The 20,901-nt window shown below is 37.2% G+C and overlaps 1 protein-coding gene across 1 annotated transcript; it reads right to left on the bottom strand.

Moving 5' to 3' along the window:
• Positions 1-4,978: 4,978 nt before the first annotated feature.
• LOC110733422 (auxin transporter-like protein 2) lies at positions 4,979-12,598 on the bottom strand. Its single transcript, XM_021913466.1, has 8 exons — positions 11,617-12,598; positions 10,887-11,072; positions 9,567-9,679; positions 9,270-9,453; positions 8,287-8,384; positions 6,841-7,048; positions 6,252-6,509; positions 4,979-5,503 (listed from the first exon to the last, which is right to left on the bottom strand). Exons 1-8 carry the CDS (start codon positions 11,812-11,814, stop codon positions 5,297-5,299), a joined length of 1,452 nt encoding a protein of 483 aa, XP_021769158.1. The 5' UTR covers positions 11,815-12,598; the 3' UTR covers positions 4,979-5,296.
• Positions 12,599-20,901: the final 8,303 nt, after the last annotated feature.

The following is a 20,901-nucleotide window of genomic DNA, read 5'->3' as shown; positions in this document are numbered from 1 at the left end:
CCGATCCGAAAATCCGGGTACCCGAAATTCGGGGACCCGGACTTATCGGTTCCGGTTATGGGTATCACTTTTAGTGATTTTGGTTATCGGGTACCCAAACTGTTAGTACTAACGGTATGGGTACCCGTCCCATGCTCACCTCTAATGTGAATAGTGCAAAAATCAAATAGATACATAAAAAACGGAGGGAGTATCTCACAAATAATACCCAAAAGTTCCACATAATATATAACAGATGTACTACAATTTTTTAGTGATATTGACTCATTGAGACGGTCTCTATTAGTTTGCACCATTTGACTTTTTATGATTTAGAAGACACATCTTAAAACACATGTATCTCTAATTTCATTCGTGAATACAGCGTATTAAAAAGTACCCTTATAATGACATCCAACATCACACAAGATTATAACTCTATATCTTTTATACATTAATGTGAATTAATGATTAAATTTGACCTATATATTAACAATAGAAATAATAATAATAATATGTACCCCATATTTTTGAATAGATATAAATCATATAATCCTTTACGAGTAATAGACTTAACAAAATCAATGTACCATGTAATTTAATTATTTTTCATAGAACTAAATAGTCACTCCACTTTTTTTTTTTTTTTTTTTGAAGCAATAAATAGTCACTCCACTTGGGAATAGATCAATTCATATCTTAAACATTAAGGGCTTGTTTGGTTTGATGTAGGAAGTAGAATTTCCCATGAAATCTCAATTCCTATGAAATTGTAATTCCTAGGAATTTCCAAAACTTGTTTGGTTGGATGTAGGAATTTCTACTTCCCATGGGAAGTTCCACTTACCTAGGGGGGATTAGGTAAGTGAATTCCTCCATTTTGTGGGAAGTAAAACTTCCTAGGAAGTTCCAATTCCTACATTATTGGCAACCAAACAAGAGTGCATATATTCATTTCCTAGGAATTCTAAATTCCCGTGAATTTGTTTGTCAACCAAACAAGTCCTAAGTATATATTTTACTATGCCTCAAAAAAAAAAAAAAAAAAAAAAAAAAGATTTCACTACTTTAAAATTTAAAGTAACCCTTTTGTCATTCTGACCATTCACGTACTTAGCCGTAGTCTAGTGTAGTGGAAGTGAATAATGAGCGACTCCAATTCTTTCCCGCCCACTTTCTCCTTCTCAAACTCTTCAACCTCAACACCAGGTTAACCTACTTATAAACTCTTCTTTTCATATTACATATATTATGTATTTACGTCATTTTTTTTTTTTTTTTGTTAATTAATATGTTTTTATCTTTATTACTATGATGATGAACGTAAATAGGAATGGGGAAATTCACATTTTCTACAGGCGTCAATGATCGAAGCACTCAGACTGTGCGCCCCCGTCGACCCCATAATTTCCAATATAGGCTCGTGTCGGCTTCATCGCCATCTCCGTACACTTTTAATGAGGATTAACTATACTTGGTATGATATGTATACTTGTATGTTAAAGTACATCTATAACCATATGAATTCTCTACATTTAGCATCAATGCATCGGATTTGAATTATGATTTATCATAGAATGTAACATTGGGGCAGCTTGTAAATTTTGACACAAATTGGTATCTTCAAGGATTGATGTGAATTCCTAAATACGCACTTTGTAGTTTGTACATGATATAGTCAAAATGTGTGTCATGTACTAATCAAACGTGTGCACTTCCAAGTTTGATAAGAGGAAATTTTCGAGTTCATAGGAAGTTTTTTCCATGACATATGCTGAACTTCTTATGCAACTAACACGGATTCATTAATTAGCAGAGAACGGAAATGCAAAAGAGAATTCCAAAGAAACCAAACATGGTAATGGAATACCTGAAAATCCTAAAACTAGATTCACTGGGCTGTCAGCATTAACAGGGACAATTCCATGTTGTTTTGAGGGATCTAGTTATTATTCCCAACCCATGGGACCAACCGTCTTTGCTGCTGGTGAGTGATAACCCTATTTGCTACACTTAAATACGTGATAGTGGTCGTTTAGTTGACATAAAAACACATGGAGGCAAATTGCAGGTACTGAAATTAAAACTACTACGAGTAGTAGTAGACTAGTAGTATAGAAAATTGGACTGATATTTGGCTAGCAGAATAAGATGAAATATTGTATTAACATCATAGAAAGTTCTTCCCATTAATTCAGAAAGTTGCTTATTAACTACTTTATGTAAGCAAATTAAATGAGTGGAGTTTCAAGTTTCAACTAAACAATCCCTTTCTTTTATTATTTACTTTTGTTCAAGTGCAACTTGATTGTTTAATAGTCTATTATATTTGTATATTACCTGTCTTCTTGTTGATTTGAGTAATATGTTTACCTTGAAGGAACAGAGGAATCAATCAAAAAAGAAGGAGATGAGAAACGTGTTCAAATCCCGTCTGCATCACAAATCATGGTGTCTCGTCGTCTGAAGGGCATACCTCAAAGTCCACATTTCTGGCCCTTAAGAAGCTACTCAGAGGCAGCTAAACAAAGCTTGATCGATGCATGGGATCGAATATATGGAGAAACGGTTGATCAAATTCTAAGCATACGCGTCAATGGATTTTGGGTTGATGCCAAGATGCTTTGGGAGACCATACAAGAACTACAAACGATGGGTTATAATGTCGTACCACTAAGAAGAAGACTGGTTGAGCTATCAGATGTATTGAAGAATAAAACAAGGCATAGGATTGAGAAAGGGAGACTGAAAAGCAAGGCTGAACAACACATGATGGAAAAAAATAAGTTGGAGTTTGAAATTGTTAAGCTGAAAGCCAAGGCTGAGGCAGAGAAGGCGAGCTTTGAGGATGTCATGGCTAAAGTTGCTAAGATGGATGATGAAATGCCAAGCTTCAATGCTTCCTTCGGTGTGTTAGCCATTAAGCCGCTTTAATAATCTCACTGCAGGATTGTGAACTTTAGGAGTGTGATAACTTCTTTTGAAATCTTGTTTGTGTTTCTAGGTTGGATTTCAATGAATAACTTGGTTACTACTGCCCTTCCTTTTTAAAGAACTACCATAAACTTAACAGGAAAATGGATGAATACACCGAAATCATTGTTACCAAAAATTTAACATTAATTTTTGATCAAATGTTCATACAGTTGGTCTGATCTCAGCCTGAAAGAACTTTCTGTATGAAATGACTTATTATTCAGTAATATTCATGTACTTTGCTCGATCAAATGTTCATACAGTTGCTCTAAGCCGGAAAGTAGTACTCTAATTGTTTCCTTAACATGCATGTTTTTGGTCCATTTCTACTATTAATAAGCAAACAGAGTTGATGGACTCACAGATGTTCTACCAAAACAAAGAAGGCATAAGAGAGGCCGAAGAACGGCTGGTAATGAGGTGCAGAAGGCATATTATGAGTATGTGACAGGCTGACAGCTAACGTATTCAAGATGCAAAATGTCGAAAATAATGGCCAATTTGGTGATGCAACTATTCTTAAATTCTAAATTCAGTGCAGAATTTGAAGGGTCTATAGATTGGATTTACCTTGTATTGTATCAGGGTGTGTGTTAGGTCTTTTGGGTTCAATCAGATCGGTTTCAAGGTATACTATACTAGTAGGCCACCTTAGAATTTTCATGTTTTTGAATTCCAAAATAGCTACTTCATTCCTCAACATTGTATACAACAAGAAGGCAGTGAATTTCGACCCAACAACATATAACAAATAACATGGTGTGTCCACTGTCTAGTTTTCTTCATTTGTAAATAACTACACGTGAATGAACCATTGATCAGGATAATGATCTAAATGTCTAATGGATGTTGGGGCATCTGCGCCTTTTATTAATTGATGAGGACATTATTGCCATAAGTTTCCTGAAATGGTCACAAGATTATATAGGAATTTGCCCGGTGTTGGGATAATGGTGTTAGTCCTACAGAGGTGGATGCCGGGTCATTTTGGCAGCAACAAACTTCTATGATGCTAGAAGTGTCACTGCAATTGCATGTAAGTAGTCATAGATTAACTGATACACTAAAAAAAAATCTAATTTCTTTCTATCACCTCTTGTCACAAATACGGAGTATGAACTAAGCAAATCAGCTTTCGAACAATTCCAGCTAATAGTCCACAAAGACTTTAGGATACGGGGTAACGGGGTTATATCACTACTCTTTGCAGCTCTCTTTAAACAAAAAGAAATTCACTATAAACGTTTAAATGATTTGGGTATATATTAATTTTTGTATTGTTGTTCACTGCACATAATTATGATAATAATTTCCCTAGACATTTTTTTCCCCACAAGATACAGGACCCATTTGCTGTCTTGCGGGATCACAGTTACCTGACATTAAAGACAGCCGAAATAGTTGTAAATTTGGGTTGAAAGCAACACAACAGTTGAAGTAAAACTGTAGAAGCATGCCGTAGTTTTCGGGTGCAACGCAAGTGGAAGCATGCAATGTTGTGAAAGACTGTAATTCTGTTGCAACTTCCACATCAATTAAGAAAAAATTATTTGATTGAATATACTTTATAATTTTATGATTTAACACAGCTCTTGTACTGTAATTGATTCAAAAACACACACAAATGTGCTGAATTACCAGCATACATGTTCTATTTGACTTAATATGGTTAGAAATTGATCAAATACATTTTTGGTCTAGGCAAAGCGAGTTTGTCTATTGTATTGATAAATCATATCCAAACCTAATACACCCCATATGAATAGATTGTTTTTCCGTTCTCTATTAATCATGAGTTGTTCCTTTCTTGAACTTGTATAATAATTGATCAAATTATTCAAATTGTTAGGTTTTTTTTTTTTTAAATGAGCCATAAATTCCATAGTGCAAATGGGGATTCGAACCAATAATCTCGTACACAATCCCTTGGCACATACCGATATTAATACATGTTTGTCAACTTTCTCTTCTACTTCTTTTTCAATTAGCACATATAGATATTGATGATATAGTCAAGCAACACTTAACAATGAAAAGAAATTTTTCCTATAGAGCCAAATGTTACACATGAGAGGACCAATCTAGCCATGGAATTACCAACATCCAAAATGACCCAACATTAAATCATATATGTACCTAGGAACTTAAGGATTTTTTTGGCAAACATCATTTTGGAAAAATTACAATTCCAGCTGATAATTAAACAGAGCTACAGCTAGGCTTCGCCAAAACACACTACTACTAGTATTCACCCACAAAACAAAATTAATACTGATTACACTTCATATATTTGTTCTTTGATCAATCAAAGTATCAAACCAGCATTCTATAGAGCAACGCCTCAGTGTACTGGTGCTGCTGGGGGTGGCTTACACTGGTAGCATTTAGCAAAAAGACCGAAAGTATTAACTTGTCTGATGAAGTTCACCATGCTTGCCCACCCTCCAAACCCGAAACCCACAACTAATACCCACATAACTATGAATGCGTTGAACACATAGATTACTGTCCAGCTTGGAAAGAAGAAAGGAAGCTTCTCAGCAGCATTCTGCATTTTCAATACAAAACATATTGCAGTTAATTTCTTTTACTTCTGCTGTAGATATTCTATATCACTCAGACTAGAAGTGTCAAATTCAACTTTTCTTATGAACAAAATTCTATGGTTTCAGCTGCCAAGGCTCCAACAGACCGACACAAATACATAGGGTGTATGAAGGGTTCGACTAGCATACTACTCAAAATGAACATAAAGGTTACGAGTTTTGACAGAGACAATTGAAATGTTCTGTATTAAGTGACTAACAATTAGCCATTCTACTTCACTTAACAAGGATACTGTATATTCTGCATGTTTGATTGCTTTATCATGAACTAAAATAGGCACTCTTACTAACTAAGTTTTCCAAACTTTCACCAAAGAATTCGTTGTAATCTAAATCTAACAAGACCATAAAGATAAGTTTTCAAACTTTAGGTCACTGACAATAGTGACAAGTACACATGCAAGAGGGTCAAAAAGGAGGGAAATCTAGTTAGGGTCCTCAATAAATCTGAGTTAGGTATTATTTTCCCTGACTTTTATCTTGAACTAAATAGGACCTACAATAATTTCATATATCATACATGTGTCATGTCAAAATAAAATAAAAATCCAGCCTTTTAACTTAGCTAAGGTGATCTAGGAGTAATGATAAAGCCAAATCTAAAAAGAACAATATAGAATTATTAGCCAAAAATAAAAATTAATCAAAAATGCAGAAGAGAGCAAATGAGAGATGGGTCCAGAAGAGTACCTTACGGGCCTGGGCCGATCTGTAGGTGAGCATGTGGGCCAAAGTTGGTATGATATAAACAGTGAAGCTGACTAAGAAGGCCCCCACAGTAGAGTTGATGGGCCCAAAGAAAGGAAAGATAATTGCTAAGAACCATATTGGTATCACCACTGGTAATCTAGCCACTGCCCTTAAACATAGGCTCTTGGTATCATGCACCCCCACCACTTTTTCCCACACAAAGTACAGAGGTGTGCATGCAAATCCAAATGTTATAAACTGTCCATGCCCCAAAAGATAAAGTTAGAAAGATATTTTGGATCCTTAAAATCATTCACACGATTTCGTTACATAAGAGATCGTTTGCTTTTCATGAATACTTTTTCTGTTTGGAAGTATTAGATAGTGTAGCCTAAACTAGTAATGTGACAATTGAATTTGGACGGAGATGATTCTTTACATGTCAAGTGTTGCGTGTTGAATTGAAATCAGGGTGCATTGCATGGGACAAGTCACACTTTAAATGATTTAACAATAATGTTCCAATGTTTTTTGTTAATATGCAGCAGTACGATTCAAAAAAGATCTAAGGCAAGGGTGCGAGTTAAACCTGGTGAATGAGCATAAGGATGACAGCAGCATCACGGAAGCCATTACGAGGAAGGAGGGAGAAAGCATTGGCATGGTTGAGGAGTTCATCACCAAAGGCCCAGTAGACAGCAGCAGCAGAAGGTAGTGTAAGGGTGAAAACATATAGAGTTGCAAGTAGATAAATGTACTTGAACTTCTGTGGCTTCCACATAGCATGCATGATTTCCCTGGTAAGTCATTTTTTTTTTATCAGTAAGGCATAAGGACCCACAATTGAATTTCAATGGATAAATTCATTCTTGAGTACAAAATATGCCAATTATTACAGGTATGCATTTGACAGTATGGTCAACCATCATTTCTTATGGAGTATGGACCAAAGCATGAAGCACAACTGCACAAGAATCATCATAGTTCAATTCTTTTCAGAAAATAGAAAACAATTGCCTCATTCTATTTTGGATTTATTACTTTACTATAAAGAGAGTTGGTAAGAAGACAACAAAATCCTTACACTTACTACTAATATCACAGCTAATTTAGCCTCAAATCAAGACGTAATACTAGCAAAATTCAACATTTCTTTCGGACCAGTAATTATTTACAGATTTTGGAACAATAATTATTAAAAAAAAAAAAATAGCTATATGATATTTGAATGCTTAAAGTTACCGCCAAAAGATTAAAGCTTTACATATGGTCCCTGATTGTTCCTTAATAGCACAGTGACAGAACGACGATCACGTTTCAAATCCATTCATTACCTTAGAATTAGAATTACATAGGATGCTAATACTAGGATTGATGACACCCAAATGGTGAAATCTAAACAAGAAGTGATTTGGCCATAAGATCTATTGGGTCGTTTAAACAAAGATTGAACTAGGGGCCACACTTTTATGCGCATGAATCCTTAATGTGCCAATTACATAAACAATGGTGAGAAAAAAAGGAGAATAAGTGGTTCCCCACAGTTATTGGATTATTTCAGCTAATAGTTACTAATAATTTATCAATGCTCAATCTAAAACAAATGAAAAGTCAAATTTTATATCCTCAAAAAGAAAAAAGCATACATAAGAAAAGCTTAAACTTTTTCAAAAGTTTCCAGTGAAATAATGAACCTATAAATAAACATGAGATGTTTATTATACTAACCCTATTTTATGCACATAACTGCAGAAAGTGACACAATTTGGTCTTTTGTTAGGTAAAAAGCCAATAACCAAGAAGAATTGAAATTAGCCAAAGATAAGTGATTAAGAAATCAACCAAGATTTGGACAATAATCCTTGGCTTAAAAAGCATAAAGCAAAAATCCCAATAAATAAACAATGCATGTATACCAACATAATGATGTTAATCTACCATAAATTCCTTAATATAGGGAAACAAAAGCTGCAAGAAGAAAGTGATAAAAATTGAGATTAAGGTAGAGTGAAGAGAGTAAAGGATTTACACTTACACAGTTACAGCATGTCCACCAAAAGTGTAGAGGATATTAGTTGCTCCTGTGAAATAGAGCATCAACTTTTTTGGACCAGAGTGGATCACACCTGGGACCTGTAATATTGTTTTTCCACATGAAACTTTCAAATTCTAACTTTTACTCCCATTAAGAAATCAATTTAATCTTCCATAACAGACAAAAATAACGGGATATAGGGAAGATGGAGGGGGAGGGTGATGGCTAATGCAAAATGGGAAAATGATGGTTTTGGCAATTGGCATGGCACTTGAGTTTGCATTTGCAAATCATCCTGAATCACGATAACTCGTAAATAGGTGACATGATTGTTTTCGATTATATAATTGTTGGGCGATTCTTAGACTCTCAAATACTCAATTTTTTTAAGAGTGTAATGTTTAATCAATTACAAACCATTATTATTTTAGAAGATGTGAATGATGTTTTCGGACAACAAATATGTGACTATTGAAGCACTATTATTTCTTAATGAGAATAATCTAAAATGATACTTGATATGAAGATGTTTTGTTAACCAAATGAAATTTAAAAAAAGAATAGATTTAAGTAGTACACATCCAATAAGTCCAACAGAGCAAATTGGATATGCACCTAACATTGCTTGCTTCTGTTATAGGGGAAATCCTAGAAGATCCTTCAAAACAATGTATAAGGACATAAGTGTCAAACTGTGCACTTTACTAGTGATTTAAAGTTGGTATAATAGATTTCTGATTAGCGGCTTGAAAATTTTGCATTTTGTCATAATTTGGACTATTTGTAATTTAGTATCCCCTTTTATAAGTTAAACTAATTTTTTGACCTGTGCAAAGCATAGGGTAAAATTGATTTTTAAAATTAAGTATAGATAATTAGATAACTTAAATCCACTAATTCCCCTAACTTGTCAAGGCTTCATCTTATCTTAAACCGAAACCCTAAAACTAAAAGAGAGGGAGATAGAAGAGAGAAATTATTACCTGGCCATGAACGAGGGCAGCAATGGTCAAATACCAAGCAGTATAAGTGGTCATTCCAAGGCCAATAAATGACCAAATTCTATAATTGTGAAAGGAAGGTATAAACACGGTTGTGGCACAACATGCCCCAAATATGTATGTCCATGTCCTTTTGTCCAAATGATCATTTATGTAGTATATGTTACTGCAATCAAAGAAACAAAATAAATTATTAAAGCCTCCAATGGAACAAACATACACCATAACTTTTGGCATTAATTTATAAGGAATAATTGGGAACAATTATTGAAATTTAACCTTGCACAAGCTATCAGCTGAATCACAGATCCAAAGAGTAAGAATGTGCAATTGAAACCCAATCCAAGTCCCTTCCAAAATGGCCCTAGCAAGCCATCTAAGACCTCAAACCACTGCAAACCAAAAAGTATTAGAATCAGAACATGAAGAAAAGATTTTTGACAACATAAGATAGTGGTGTGGGAACTTTTAATTACGACAGAATCTTGCACGAGATGGTTTCACATTTGACTTATTACTTTAACGTTTCACGATGTTAAAATGTAAATGAATTCACCCAAAATTTATTTTACTCTTAAGGATTTAGGGTTACCTTTTGGCTATAAATCTTATAATTCTTTTTTTTTCTTCACATATATGTTCGGTTTTTATGTGAGCATAAAAGTGAATTATACACAAAAAGTTATGAGTGAATAGTAAGACTATCACTAACTTCTTGAATGAAAAATAGCTTTTAAAACTCAGGCAAAAATTTACTATGATGAATATTAGGTCTCGGTCAAAAAAGTAAACTACTCCCCTAAAACAGGAATTTAACATATGAATGAATATTAGGCCTAAAAGTTTAGAAAATCAAAAGATGGGAACATTGACATATCTTTTAAAACAAGTGAGTGTAAGAATAATAAGATGAGGTACTATAAAATGGTGAAAAATTATTATAATATAAGACGGTGAAACCTCTAATTAGATCTTGAATTCATGTACATAATGGTCAAACTATTCATTAAACAATCATTAGGAACTATGCATGGGATGTTTTTAGCATTATTATCTTGGACAGAATGTGTACACCAACAAAGCTTGAGCTTGAATATATGATTTGCCATGATCATGGACCCACAATTTTGTGCAATTAGGTAGTGGACAGAAAAAAAACAGGGGGGAACTTAGAAAAAACCAGGGAAATTTTCTGTTAACAACCAAAAAAAATCCCTTCTAAAGTGCTACCAACAAAAACTTTGTACTAGTTTTTTTTGCTAGCAATAGAAATAAAACTAGTACTCGTACTTTGTATAACACTCCCAAGTACTAGACTCTTTTTCAATATAACACCAAAGACTAAAATTTGTACTCAAATTCTGGGGTACCAAGTAATTTTTGTACTAAGAGAATTCTGGGGTACCAAGTAATTTTTGTACTAAGAAAACACGAGATTAATTCACCTTTTATTTCAATTACAAGGATCAACTAAGAGTTTCTCGAATATAAGAGGTAAAACATTCACAAACACGGGTAATGTAACAAATTTCGATAAAATACAGTAAAAAAAAAAATTAATAATAAAATTTAGTAAGAAATGAAAATTGAAAAATAAACCTGAATGACATGGTTCTTGAAGCTGGCACCTTCTTTCTCTCTTCTACTACGGTACTCAACATAGAGCACACTGATAAGATAAGCCGTCCAACTTCCTAGCAAACCATAAAACACTTGGAGTAGCAACCCTGATAACATTCCCATTTGTGAGAATGAATATGGTAATGTCAACAGCACTTGAGCCACCTGCATAAATCATTTGTTTTTTTTTACTGATTAAAACATCGATATAGAGATGACAATGGATCGAACTCAGACTTGAGCACGGCCCAGGCCGCACCCTTTGATTTAAAGATGTAGTCACATTTAATATCGGACGGGTTGATTTTAGTTTTTTATATTTCTAATTCCTGAAAGATATGCTACTTGTAAATAATTTTTTACTACATGCCTCGTTATTTTTCTCCCCATTTCAAACAATAAAAAAAATAATAAAAAATAAAAAAAATAAAAAAAATAAAAAACCAATTATATCCTAATTTCAATTCCAACAAAAAAAAATCAATTAATTTTGTTATAAATTCAAATCCAATTCCAAAGGTCTTTCTATTATTAAGTCAAAATATAATTTTAGCACATCAAAAATTAAATTAATCGCGCTCCACTCCACGAGAGCGGCTCTATGAATCGCTCTCTTACGGAGAGGAGTGCATTTATAAACTACTAGTATACGAGTACACGTACACACACACGCCTAAAATAAATAAAATACGGAGTAGAAAATAGGTACCTGATTGGAAGCACAACTAAACCAAGCATCATAAACAGAACCACCATGCCACAAAAAATTCTTGAAACTGAATTTTTGATTTTCTTCATCAATTTCACCTCCTACATTTTCTCTCTCCTCAACACCACCTCCATCAATAACATCATCTGTCTGATTTACCATTGCTGCTGCTTCTACTTGCTTCACCACCTCTGCCATTTTCACTCACTTAATCACTCCTATAAACTCTCTGTTTTCTTTTTTTAAAATGTTGGGTTCCTTAAATAAATAAAACAAAGTTTGTTCCAGAAATCCTTAAAAAATAAAAAGTACCCAGAAATTCAGAAATCCAGTTACACAAACAGGCAACAAATCTCACGAGTTTTATATTTTATTTTCCCTTAAAAAAAAGGGGGTTTGAACACGAGAAAATGAAGGAATTTTGTTTGAGAAGATATATAGATAGAAAAATACGGAGTAAATAAAAAAAGAAAATATGATTATAGTAATAATAGAGGGTACAACTACCCAACAATTATTCCCAAAGAGATTAAATGCCTTGCTTTAAAATGGTTCTTTGAAAGGAGAAAAGAAAATGACATGAAATAATGAAGAAGAATTATGGGGGTATGAATTAATTTCTGGTTTTTAGGAATTTAAGTAGGGGAGAGAAAGAGACAAGATGAAGTGGACAAATTATCTGATTTTATGAAAATAAAAGGAAATAGATAATTCTAATTTTAAAGGATTTTTTGAGATGTATTTCTATAATTGAAAGATATTGGGGGGTTTCATTTGCTGGGGAAATTAATCTTTTTCAGGGGTTTTAATTCTCAGTCACTGTCTGTGTCTCAGATAGAGTGAAAGAAAGCGGCTTCAGCAGAAGAGGAGGGAGAAATATTAAGTAGTCATGCCTTTATTTTTTTTATATTTCGGTTCCTCTAAAGCGGTCCAATTAGATCGAAACCTCTAAGAGTTGTTTAGGTCCGTCTTATTGTTTTGTTTATAACTCAACTTATATTTTGTTTTTGATAATGTTTATATTCATATTAATTTAAAAGATTCTAACAAATAATCACATAATTACGAGTATATTTGATTGATTTTGTTTAAAACATATATAAATGTCATTGTAATGTATGTATATGAATAGTTTAAAAGTCACATTAATAGACCTTATTTCAAAACAGATTATTTTATTTGGCTAACGGTTCACATTAGTTTTTTCTTTTATTTTACTCCATCACACAAGTTTCATTTTTATTTGTCTATAACTATGTCATCTCATTAAGAACTATGCATCCCACGTCACGATTAAAACTATGATGTATTAAATTATGGGAGAATTGGAGAAAGCATGTAACACATATGTAACGTGGGTCTATACGTTATAAGAATGAGTATAAGAGTCTGTTCTCATTGATTAAACCGAACTGAACTGAAATGAAATGAAATGAATATTTTATAAGAGAAGGAAATTAGGAGCTGAAACTGAACTGAATTTCAACGTATAAGAACAGGCCCGTGTATTATGAGTACTATAAAGTTTTTCTAAGAAAATTAAAAATAAAAAAAATAAATTAATAACAAAAATGTTATGTCTAGCCATTAAGCCGATCAAGGACGTTAAGGTTTCTTATAATAAAGAAGTAAAATGAAGAAATATTAAAGCAAATCAAACAATAACGCTCAATAGTAATAACCAGTGATTTTTGTTGTGAATTCTTATAATTGTCGCATAAAGTGTATCCATTTTCAAACCGTATTAATGTGTAAATTGTTGATAAAATCACGAGTTGACAACTGTTATTGTATTTATGTTAATGTTACATTTTGTACAAGGTAATACCTGTTTGTACAAATCTGTGAAAATAAATTACATAGGCTAGCATGGACTACTACTGTATTTGGTTTCTAATAAAAGCATTAATTGATTGATTATTTTTTCCATCTTCAATAAAATCATTCTTTATAAGTTTGATATGTTTAAGATGGTACATAAGTACATTAAGAAGAAAACCTTTGATATTCTGTTTGATTCATTTGAACATGTCTTAACTTACACCATATTTAAGAAATGGTTAAATTTTCATAAGTGTTGGCCATACCACGTGATCAGAGTTACTTATTTAGGGGTAATTACTGACTGAATAAGTAACCCCTGACTGACTGAGTAACCCCTGATTGACCCTTAGTAACTTTAACCACATAGAAAACACACTAAAAGAATGTAAATTTTATTTTATTTGAAATTACTCCCTTCATTTAAATACTTGCTCAATTGCTTCTTGCACCGTGTTTTAGGTGAAATTGGAGAAAATAATAAGATACTCCGTATAAAGGTAGTAAAGTAGGCGGAAAAATAAAAGGAGAAACAATATGCAATCGATAAAATGTGATTTATATTGGATTCATTAGTTGAGATAAATAAAATTAAATATTGTAAAAGTTTTTCCAAACAAAAAAACGGAACATATATTTAAAAACCATCGAAAATAAAAAGTAAAGCTATACGGAGTATTTAAAAACGGATAAAGTATGAAGTAGGAGTAATTTAAGAGTGTGCAACAATCCCTGCCTGTGAGTGTGACAATAGAAGAAAGAGGGAGTTGGGCTTGGAAGTTGGCAGGACAGGGGGCTGACAATAGCCTCCAATGGGTGGCGGCATAGCATATTGGCATGGCCTGTAATTTTTTTAAAAAGTCTACTACTGAATACTGAATACTGAATACTGAATACTTTACTGATCCTAAACTTACAATTCAGAAATTACAACTACAACTAGCTAGCAGTGGCTACTACTAAAGTCTACTTCTATACTCCTTCATCAGCCGAGTAGAGAGTAAATTAAAGTGTTCTGTACTGTCTTCGTATTTAAGTTGTTGTTGCTGCTTTCATTACTCCTTTAATCCTTTTCTCTTTCTTTTCATTCTCTTACTACATTTCTAATTTCTTCTTCAATGTTCACTCCTTTTATTTAATTCATTTTACTCTACGTTTTTATTTAACTCTTCCCCATTTATTACACTATACAATAGCAAACCTGCTGTAGGCCAGTAGTACTACTTGTCTACCACTACTATATTATCCTACTTGTATCATTTAATTATGCTACTCTTGTTTATTTTTACCCTTTTATTTTCAATATTGCATTTAATATATACAAACACAACTTCAAAAGTTAGCTTAGAGAAAGTTCAAGAATTACACAATCATGTCAGTATGTCACTCACACTATTACGCTCTCTTGAGAATTTGTTTAATTAGCTCATATATAATTTATATTCATATAAGTTCAGATAAGTCATAATAAAAACAGATAACGTAAATTAAACCTTCATGTTGTGAGTATATCGGCTTATCATATATAGATCGGCTATTTCACCAAATGCCACTGAGGAATTTAAAAATTCACCAAATGTCATCGGACTTTTCATAATTCACCAAATGTTACCCAGTTTTTTAAAAATTCACCGAGTGACATTAATGACCAACGACTGTTAACTACGTTAGTCATTAGGGTTTAATCATGACACATGTCATGATATGGTTAAACCATTTATCTTAATTCATAAAAATTAAAACAAAAAAATTTTATAATTTTTTTTTTTTTAAAAAACCCCAAAATTTTCCCAGCCACCCCCACCCCCACCACCGCCAAACCCTAGCTTAGCCCCTCCCCTTATCTCACCGAAAAACGTCTAGTCATCACCTTAACCACCAACAATCGGCCGACCGGCCCTTTAGCTTCCCACCTGACCCACCGCCTACCCCCAAAACCTCCCACACAAACTGCCCCGACCCCATAAACCACCAACATCGAAAACGGTCGCCTTATCTCTGTCATCAAAATCGCCAAAATCAAGCACCCTCTCCTTACCTCCATTGCCAAAATCGCCCCTCCTCCCTTTCCCCACCCTCAAATCGGTCGTTTCGACGGTGGGAGAAGGGAGGAGGGAGGAGGGGTGTTTTATTGGTGGTTTTTGGGGTCGGGGCGACTGTACGTGTAGGTAGTTTTTGGGGTGGGGGCGGGCAGCGTGGGTGGTTTTGGGGGTCGGCAGTGGGTCAGGTGGGGCGCTAAAGGGCCGAACGGGCGATTTTTGGTGGTTAAGGTGGTGGTCGGCCTTTTACGGCGAGGTAAGGGGTGGAGATAGGGTTTGACGGCGGTGGGGATGGCTGGGAAAATTTTGGGTTTTTTTTTTAAATTTTTATGAATTAAGATAAATTGACCAATTATATCATGACATGTGTCATGATTAACCCCTAATGACTAACAGAGTTAACGGCCGTTGATCATTAATGACACTCGTTGAATTTTTAAAAAACTGGGTGGCATTTGGTGAATCTGAAATGTCCGATGACATTTGGTGAATTTTTAAAGTGCTCGGTGGCATTTGGTGAATTTTTAAAATGCTCGGTAACATTTGGTGAAATAGCCGTATATAGATTATTAAATTTCAAAACTTTTACGTGACTTTTGACTTCAACTTAACGCTGAAAAATATATATAAATGACATGAATACAAAGAAGTTCTTTATAAAAGCAAGAGGAGAACGGATAAGTTTAGGAAGAGTATCGTGTTCCACTCTAAATAAATTGTTTCCTACATGCAAATAAAAGCACAACCACGAGTCATCATTTATGGAGATTCACTATGAGTACTTGCCAATATTATGTCAATTTCAGCAATATAATATAATCATCATTTTTTTATTTATTTTTTTTGTTTGTTTAAGTAGAAGTTGTGGGTTAATATTCATTGCTTTATTCTCTTTTTAATTTCACTTTAGCAAGACCATATCTTTGTTTACCCCCCTTTCCTCTTTGACTCTCTAACAAATTTCACTTGGATAAGATGTTAGTTGATTAATCATGATCACCACTGTTTCGGTTGAAAACAATGGGGCCTTGCCGAAGGCCCGCTGAAGTGGCTGAAAACTGGTACGGTCCAATTAACGTTGGGCCAAAGGTTTCATGCACAACTAAAACACGTAAACTGGCCTCGGGGGTGGATCCGAGGAAGACCCCTCCGATGCCGAAGTCAAACAGTGTTTAGAGAGAAAAAGCTATGCAAGAGATTTAATGCTTGAGGCTTTGTTGTGTTGCCCCTTTTGAATGAATGAATTGAAGGCTTTTATACCTTTGCACATGATGAGAGGAGAGTAATTGGGCCTTTAAATAGTCATGGGCTGACCATGGCAATTTGGACCAAAGGACTCTTGGTTGACTTGGCTTGATTGGAGGCTCGGGCCTTGACCTTGGAATATGAAGTCATTTAGTGACCAGGCCCAATAAGATAATTGGACCCAAATACATGACTAGGCCCAATTAGATAAATTGGACCCAAACAACTTGCCCCCCAAACCCGATTTGGAAGGATGACGGGTCGGGTTTGAATCCGATAGGAAATGGAGGGAAGTAAATGATTTAATTAAATCAAAAGATTTAAATTCTTTGAACATTTATTAATTAAATAATTGTAATTTGGATAATTAACAGGAAGTGGAGTGGATAGTGGGCGGTTAATCAAGAGAGAGAGTGTTTAACGGTTAATTAAGGAGGAATTTAAGAGAAATTTGAACTTTTCGACCTTTGGGATTCTCCTTCCAAGAATTATAAGGTCTGATTCGCATTTCAACCTCATTTCTTCACCAACTTACACTCAAATTCTCGCGTAAACCCATTTTCGCTTTGAATTTCCAGCGTACCATTTTCGAATCCAAGTTCGAGACTCAAATCCATCGCTTCCACTGATTTGACCGGCGTATTCCGGCCAATTTGAAGGTAATTTTCTTCGAGCTTTTTCGATTTTCTTGCCCTTTTTTAGGGAAATTCTTCTTCTCCCTTCTTTCTTTCTCTGAATTTGATTATGGCTCGAGAAAGGAGGCGTCAGCCGGGTCGACAGGGTCTGGCTAGGGATCCCCGTGACCGCGCCGACGTTTGGAACGGGGAACGAGTCGGTGAAGACCCGGAAAGGGGGATTCTGGCAGTTCCTTTAAACGCCGCGCCGCCTCAGCAGGACGCCGAGGCCGGCGAGGCAAAGCAACCTGAGCAGAGAGAACAGGCTGGGCAGGCTGAAGATTTGCCCCCTGTGCTCTGGGACCTGCTTCCTGGGCATGGTGAATGGCAGGACGCCGAGGCCCAAGACGCCATGGTGAGAAATACCCCATACTCATGGTGGGTTCGGCATGCCGAAACCTACCGATTCGCCGAGCAAATTGAGTTGCACTACGACATTTTTGAAGAGGATGGGCATTGGTGCCGAATACCCTCGCCAACTGACAGGATTCACCGTCCCCCTCCTGGGTATGTAGGGGTGTACACTCGGCAATTGCAATACGGGCTTCGGTTTCCTTTGGATCCCTTAGTCAGGGACATTTTAATAAAGTACAGGATCTCCCTGTGCCAATTAACACCCGTTAGCATTCGGCAGGTGATGTCTTATCTCTGGGTGTGTCGGTTTTTTGCTATTGAACCGAATTTGCACTGCTTCCGAAAGATGCATCAGCTAGTGCAGAACCTCCAGAGCGTGTACGGCCAACACGGGTCTTCAGGCTGGTGGCGAATAGAGAGCCGCCCCCAATATCTGACTATGTGGCCGAACGACTCCTCGGATAAGGATTGGAGGGTTCAATGGGTCTGGGTGAGAGTTCCCGCTGATCCGGAGCATCCATATTTTTTCGGGGCTCCCCGATACCTCTCCAGGCCTGATTCGAACATGCAAGACTTGGGTCTTGAGGACCCTGATGCCACTAGCCACCCGAGTTATGAGCAAATGAGCTTCTTCGGGAAGCAGAATAACCCCGGGGGAGTTGGCCGAATGAGAACTCTCCCGGCAAGATGGCTTCCGGATAACCATTACATCTTCCAAGAGAAGATGTTGGCAGTTGTCGACCTCAGCCGAAAGTACAGGGGTGGTAAGTATGTTCGGCTGGGGCCGAGGACTTTAACTTAATCAATTTTGATTTGTCTTTGATGCTTATTCCCTTAGTCTAACCTTCGTCTGTTCTTTTCAGAGCTGAGCGAAGCTACCTCGGGAATTGATTATAACCGGCTCGGGGTGAACGCTGAAAGGGTCATTCTAGACCAGGCTCCGGCAATCACAGCTCCGAAGAACCGTCCGCTGCATCTGCACAAAACGGGTCTTCAAATTGAAGCCGCTGCCGAATACACCAAGCAGAAGCCTTGGTGGGAGAAGCGAGATCCCCTTCGGCCTTTATTACCTGAGGAAGCACAGGCTGCTCAGACAGCAGCTGACGTGTCCCGAGTAATCAACTCCTTGGAAGGAGGTGTTGGGACGTCTGGTGTTGCTGAGGGGGATATCCCTGCACCTGGAGTTCAGCCAAGGGTTCTAGTAAGTTCCTGACTTGCTTGGTTTTTTTTTTTTTTTTTTTATTCATACTTTGCTGCCCCCCGTTTCTACAGTCTGAGGAAGGGAGCGGAAGAAGAGAAGGAAAGGCGCCTGCTCATTCTGAAGATCCATCTTCGTCAGAATCTGAAGAAATGGACGAGCAGCCCTTAGCAAAGAGAAGGAGGAGGTTGGCCGTGCTGGGGCCTCGGCAGTTTCAGATGGGGATGAGGCCTACCGGGGGCATCCTCATACGGGAGCCTGATGAAGGTAGACGCTCGCCGAGGGCTCCCCCTCCGCCGGAAGCTCCGCGTCCTCAAACCCCCCCTCCACCTCCCGAAACTCAAGAGATGGAGGTGGACCAAAGAACTCCTGATCCGAAGGGGGGGTTCAGGGACACCCTGCTGAATAATCTGAGAAGCCGATTGCTGAAGGCTTCTCAGATGATATTGATAGGGAGGTTGATGCTTTTTTTGGTCAACCTGATCTGGGGGAGGAAGCAGAGAAGGTCGTTGCTGCTGACCCTGGTGGAGACCAACTGGGCTCCGCCGAAGGAGAAGGTCATGCTGAGCCTAAGAAGATTCAGGAGGTTCCCTCTTCTTCCTTCCCCTCATTCCAGACGCTGAACTCTGGAGATTTGGGTTTCTCGGCCCCCCGTATCACAGTCCCAGAACCTGTTTGGGAACGAATTTGGGGCCAGAACCGTGAAGGGGTTGCAGGCTACTTTGGTGACTTAACTAGCATGTTCGAGGTGGACCGGGCAAGGGTGTGGTCGCTGAAGGCCACAGCTGGGATGGGAGAATCCAGCCGAAGGGTCCCTGACCCTGCAAGAGACAACCAGCGTTTGCTGATGCAGGTACTTAACCTTTTAGTTGCTTTGCTTTCGTTCAACTCATCTTCTCCTTTCTGGCTCTTTTCTTTTTTATTACTTTATTTATTTCAACTGATGTGCCCCTGAAAACAGGTTGTGCACAATCAGACTCTTACTGTAGAGTTGATTGACACCCTCCAAGACAAGCTGGAGCATGCCTGGGGGGAGGCAAAAATTGCCCAGGAGGAGGCGAAGCTTGCTGAGCTGAAGCAGCAGCAGAGCGAAGAGTATGAAAAGAGGACTGCTGAAGCCATTCAAACCTTCTGCTCGGCTATGGAGAAGGAAGTTTTTCCTCCGCTGATGGAAGGGGAGAAATTCCTTTAGGAGCAAATGGGAGTGGACATCTCCAAATTTAAAGCTGCCATCGAGAGCCGAATTCAAGAAGGAGCTGCTGCACAAGCTGTAGTGCAGCAGAAGCTGGAAGCTCTTGAAGCCAGAAGGATGGCTGCTGAAGAGGCTTTACAGGCTAGGGATGTTCACCTTTCTGCTGCCCAAGCTGCTGCTGAGAGCCAGGACCAGAAGCTGAAGGAGTTGGAAGATCAGCTGAGAGTCAAGGGAGATGAGCTGACCCAGGCCAAAACCGAAGCTTCCAATGTCCAGCTGGAGCTTAATGAGCAGAAGACTTCTTCCTCCAAACTCTCAGAAGAGTTAGAAAAATCTAAAAAGGATTTGGAGGAGAGTCAAAAGAAGTTGGCTGATGCTGAAGCCCTACTCCAAGTCCGCCTTTACACCCAAGAAGAATATGAGATGGGCTACATTAATGGGTTTAAGGTGGCTCGGAGGTTGGCTCTCCATGCTGAGCCCTCGCTGGATTGGTCCAAGTGTGTGCTTTGGGCTCAGGACCCCGAAGATCCGCACATGTTGTATGCCACTCCTGCTGAGCATGAGATCCTTCAGGCTGAACAAGCCGAGGAGGAACCTGAGCGGCAGGAGTTGGAGGCTGAACAGCGAGCCGCTGAAGCTCAGGCAAGGGCCCAACCTGCCTCCTCTGCTGCTGGAACCGAGAATGCCCCGGGGCTTGGCCCGGCTGATCAGCCTGATCCTCCAACTGAAGCATAGGAAATCGGGCAGTCGTCTTCAGAATCT

The sequence above is a fragment of the Chenopodium quinoa genome, unplaced genomic scaffold, assembly GCF_001683475.1.
Source record: "Chenopodium quinoa cultivar QQ74 unplaced genomic scaffold, ASM168347v1, whole genome shotgun sequence".
NCBI classification, from domain to species: domain Eukaryota; kingdom Viridiplantae; phylum Streptophyta; class Magnoliopsida; order Caryophyllales; family Amaranthaceae; genus Chenopodium; species Chenopodium quinoa.
This window is presented reverse-complemented; position numbering and strand designations above follow the sequence as displayed.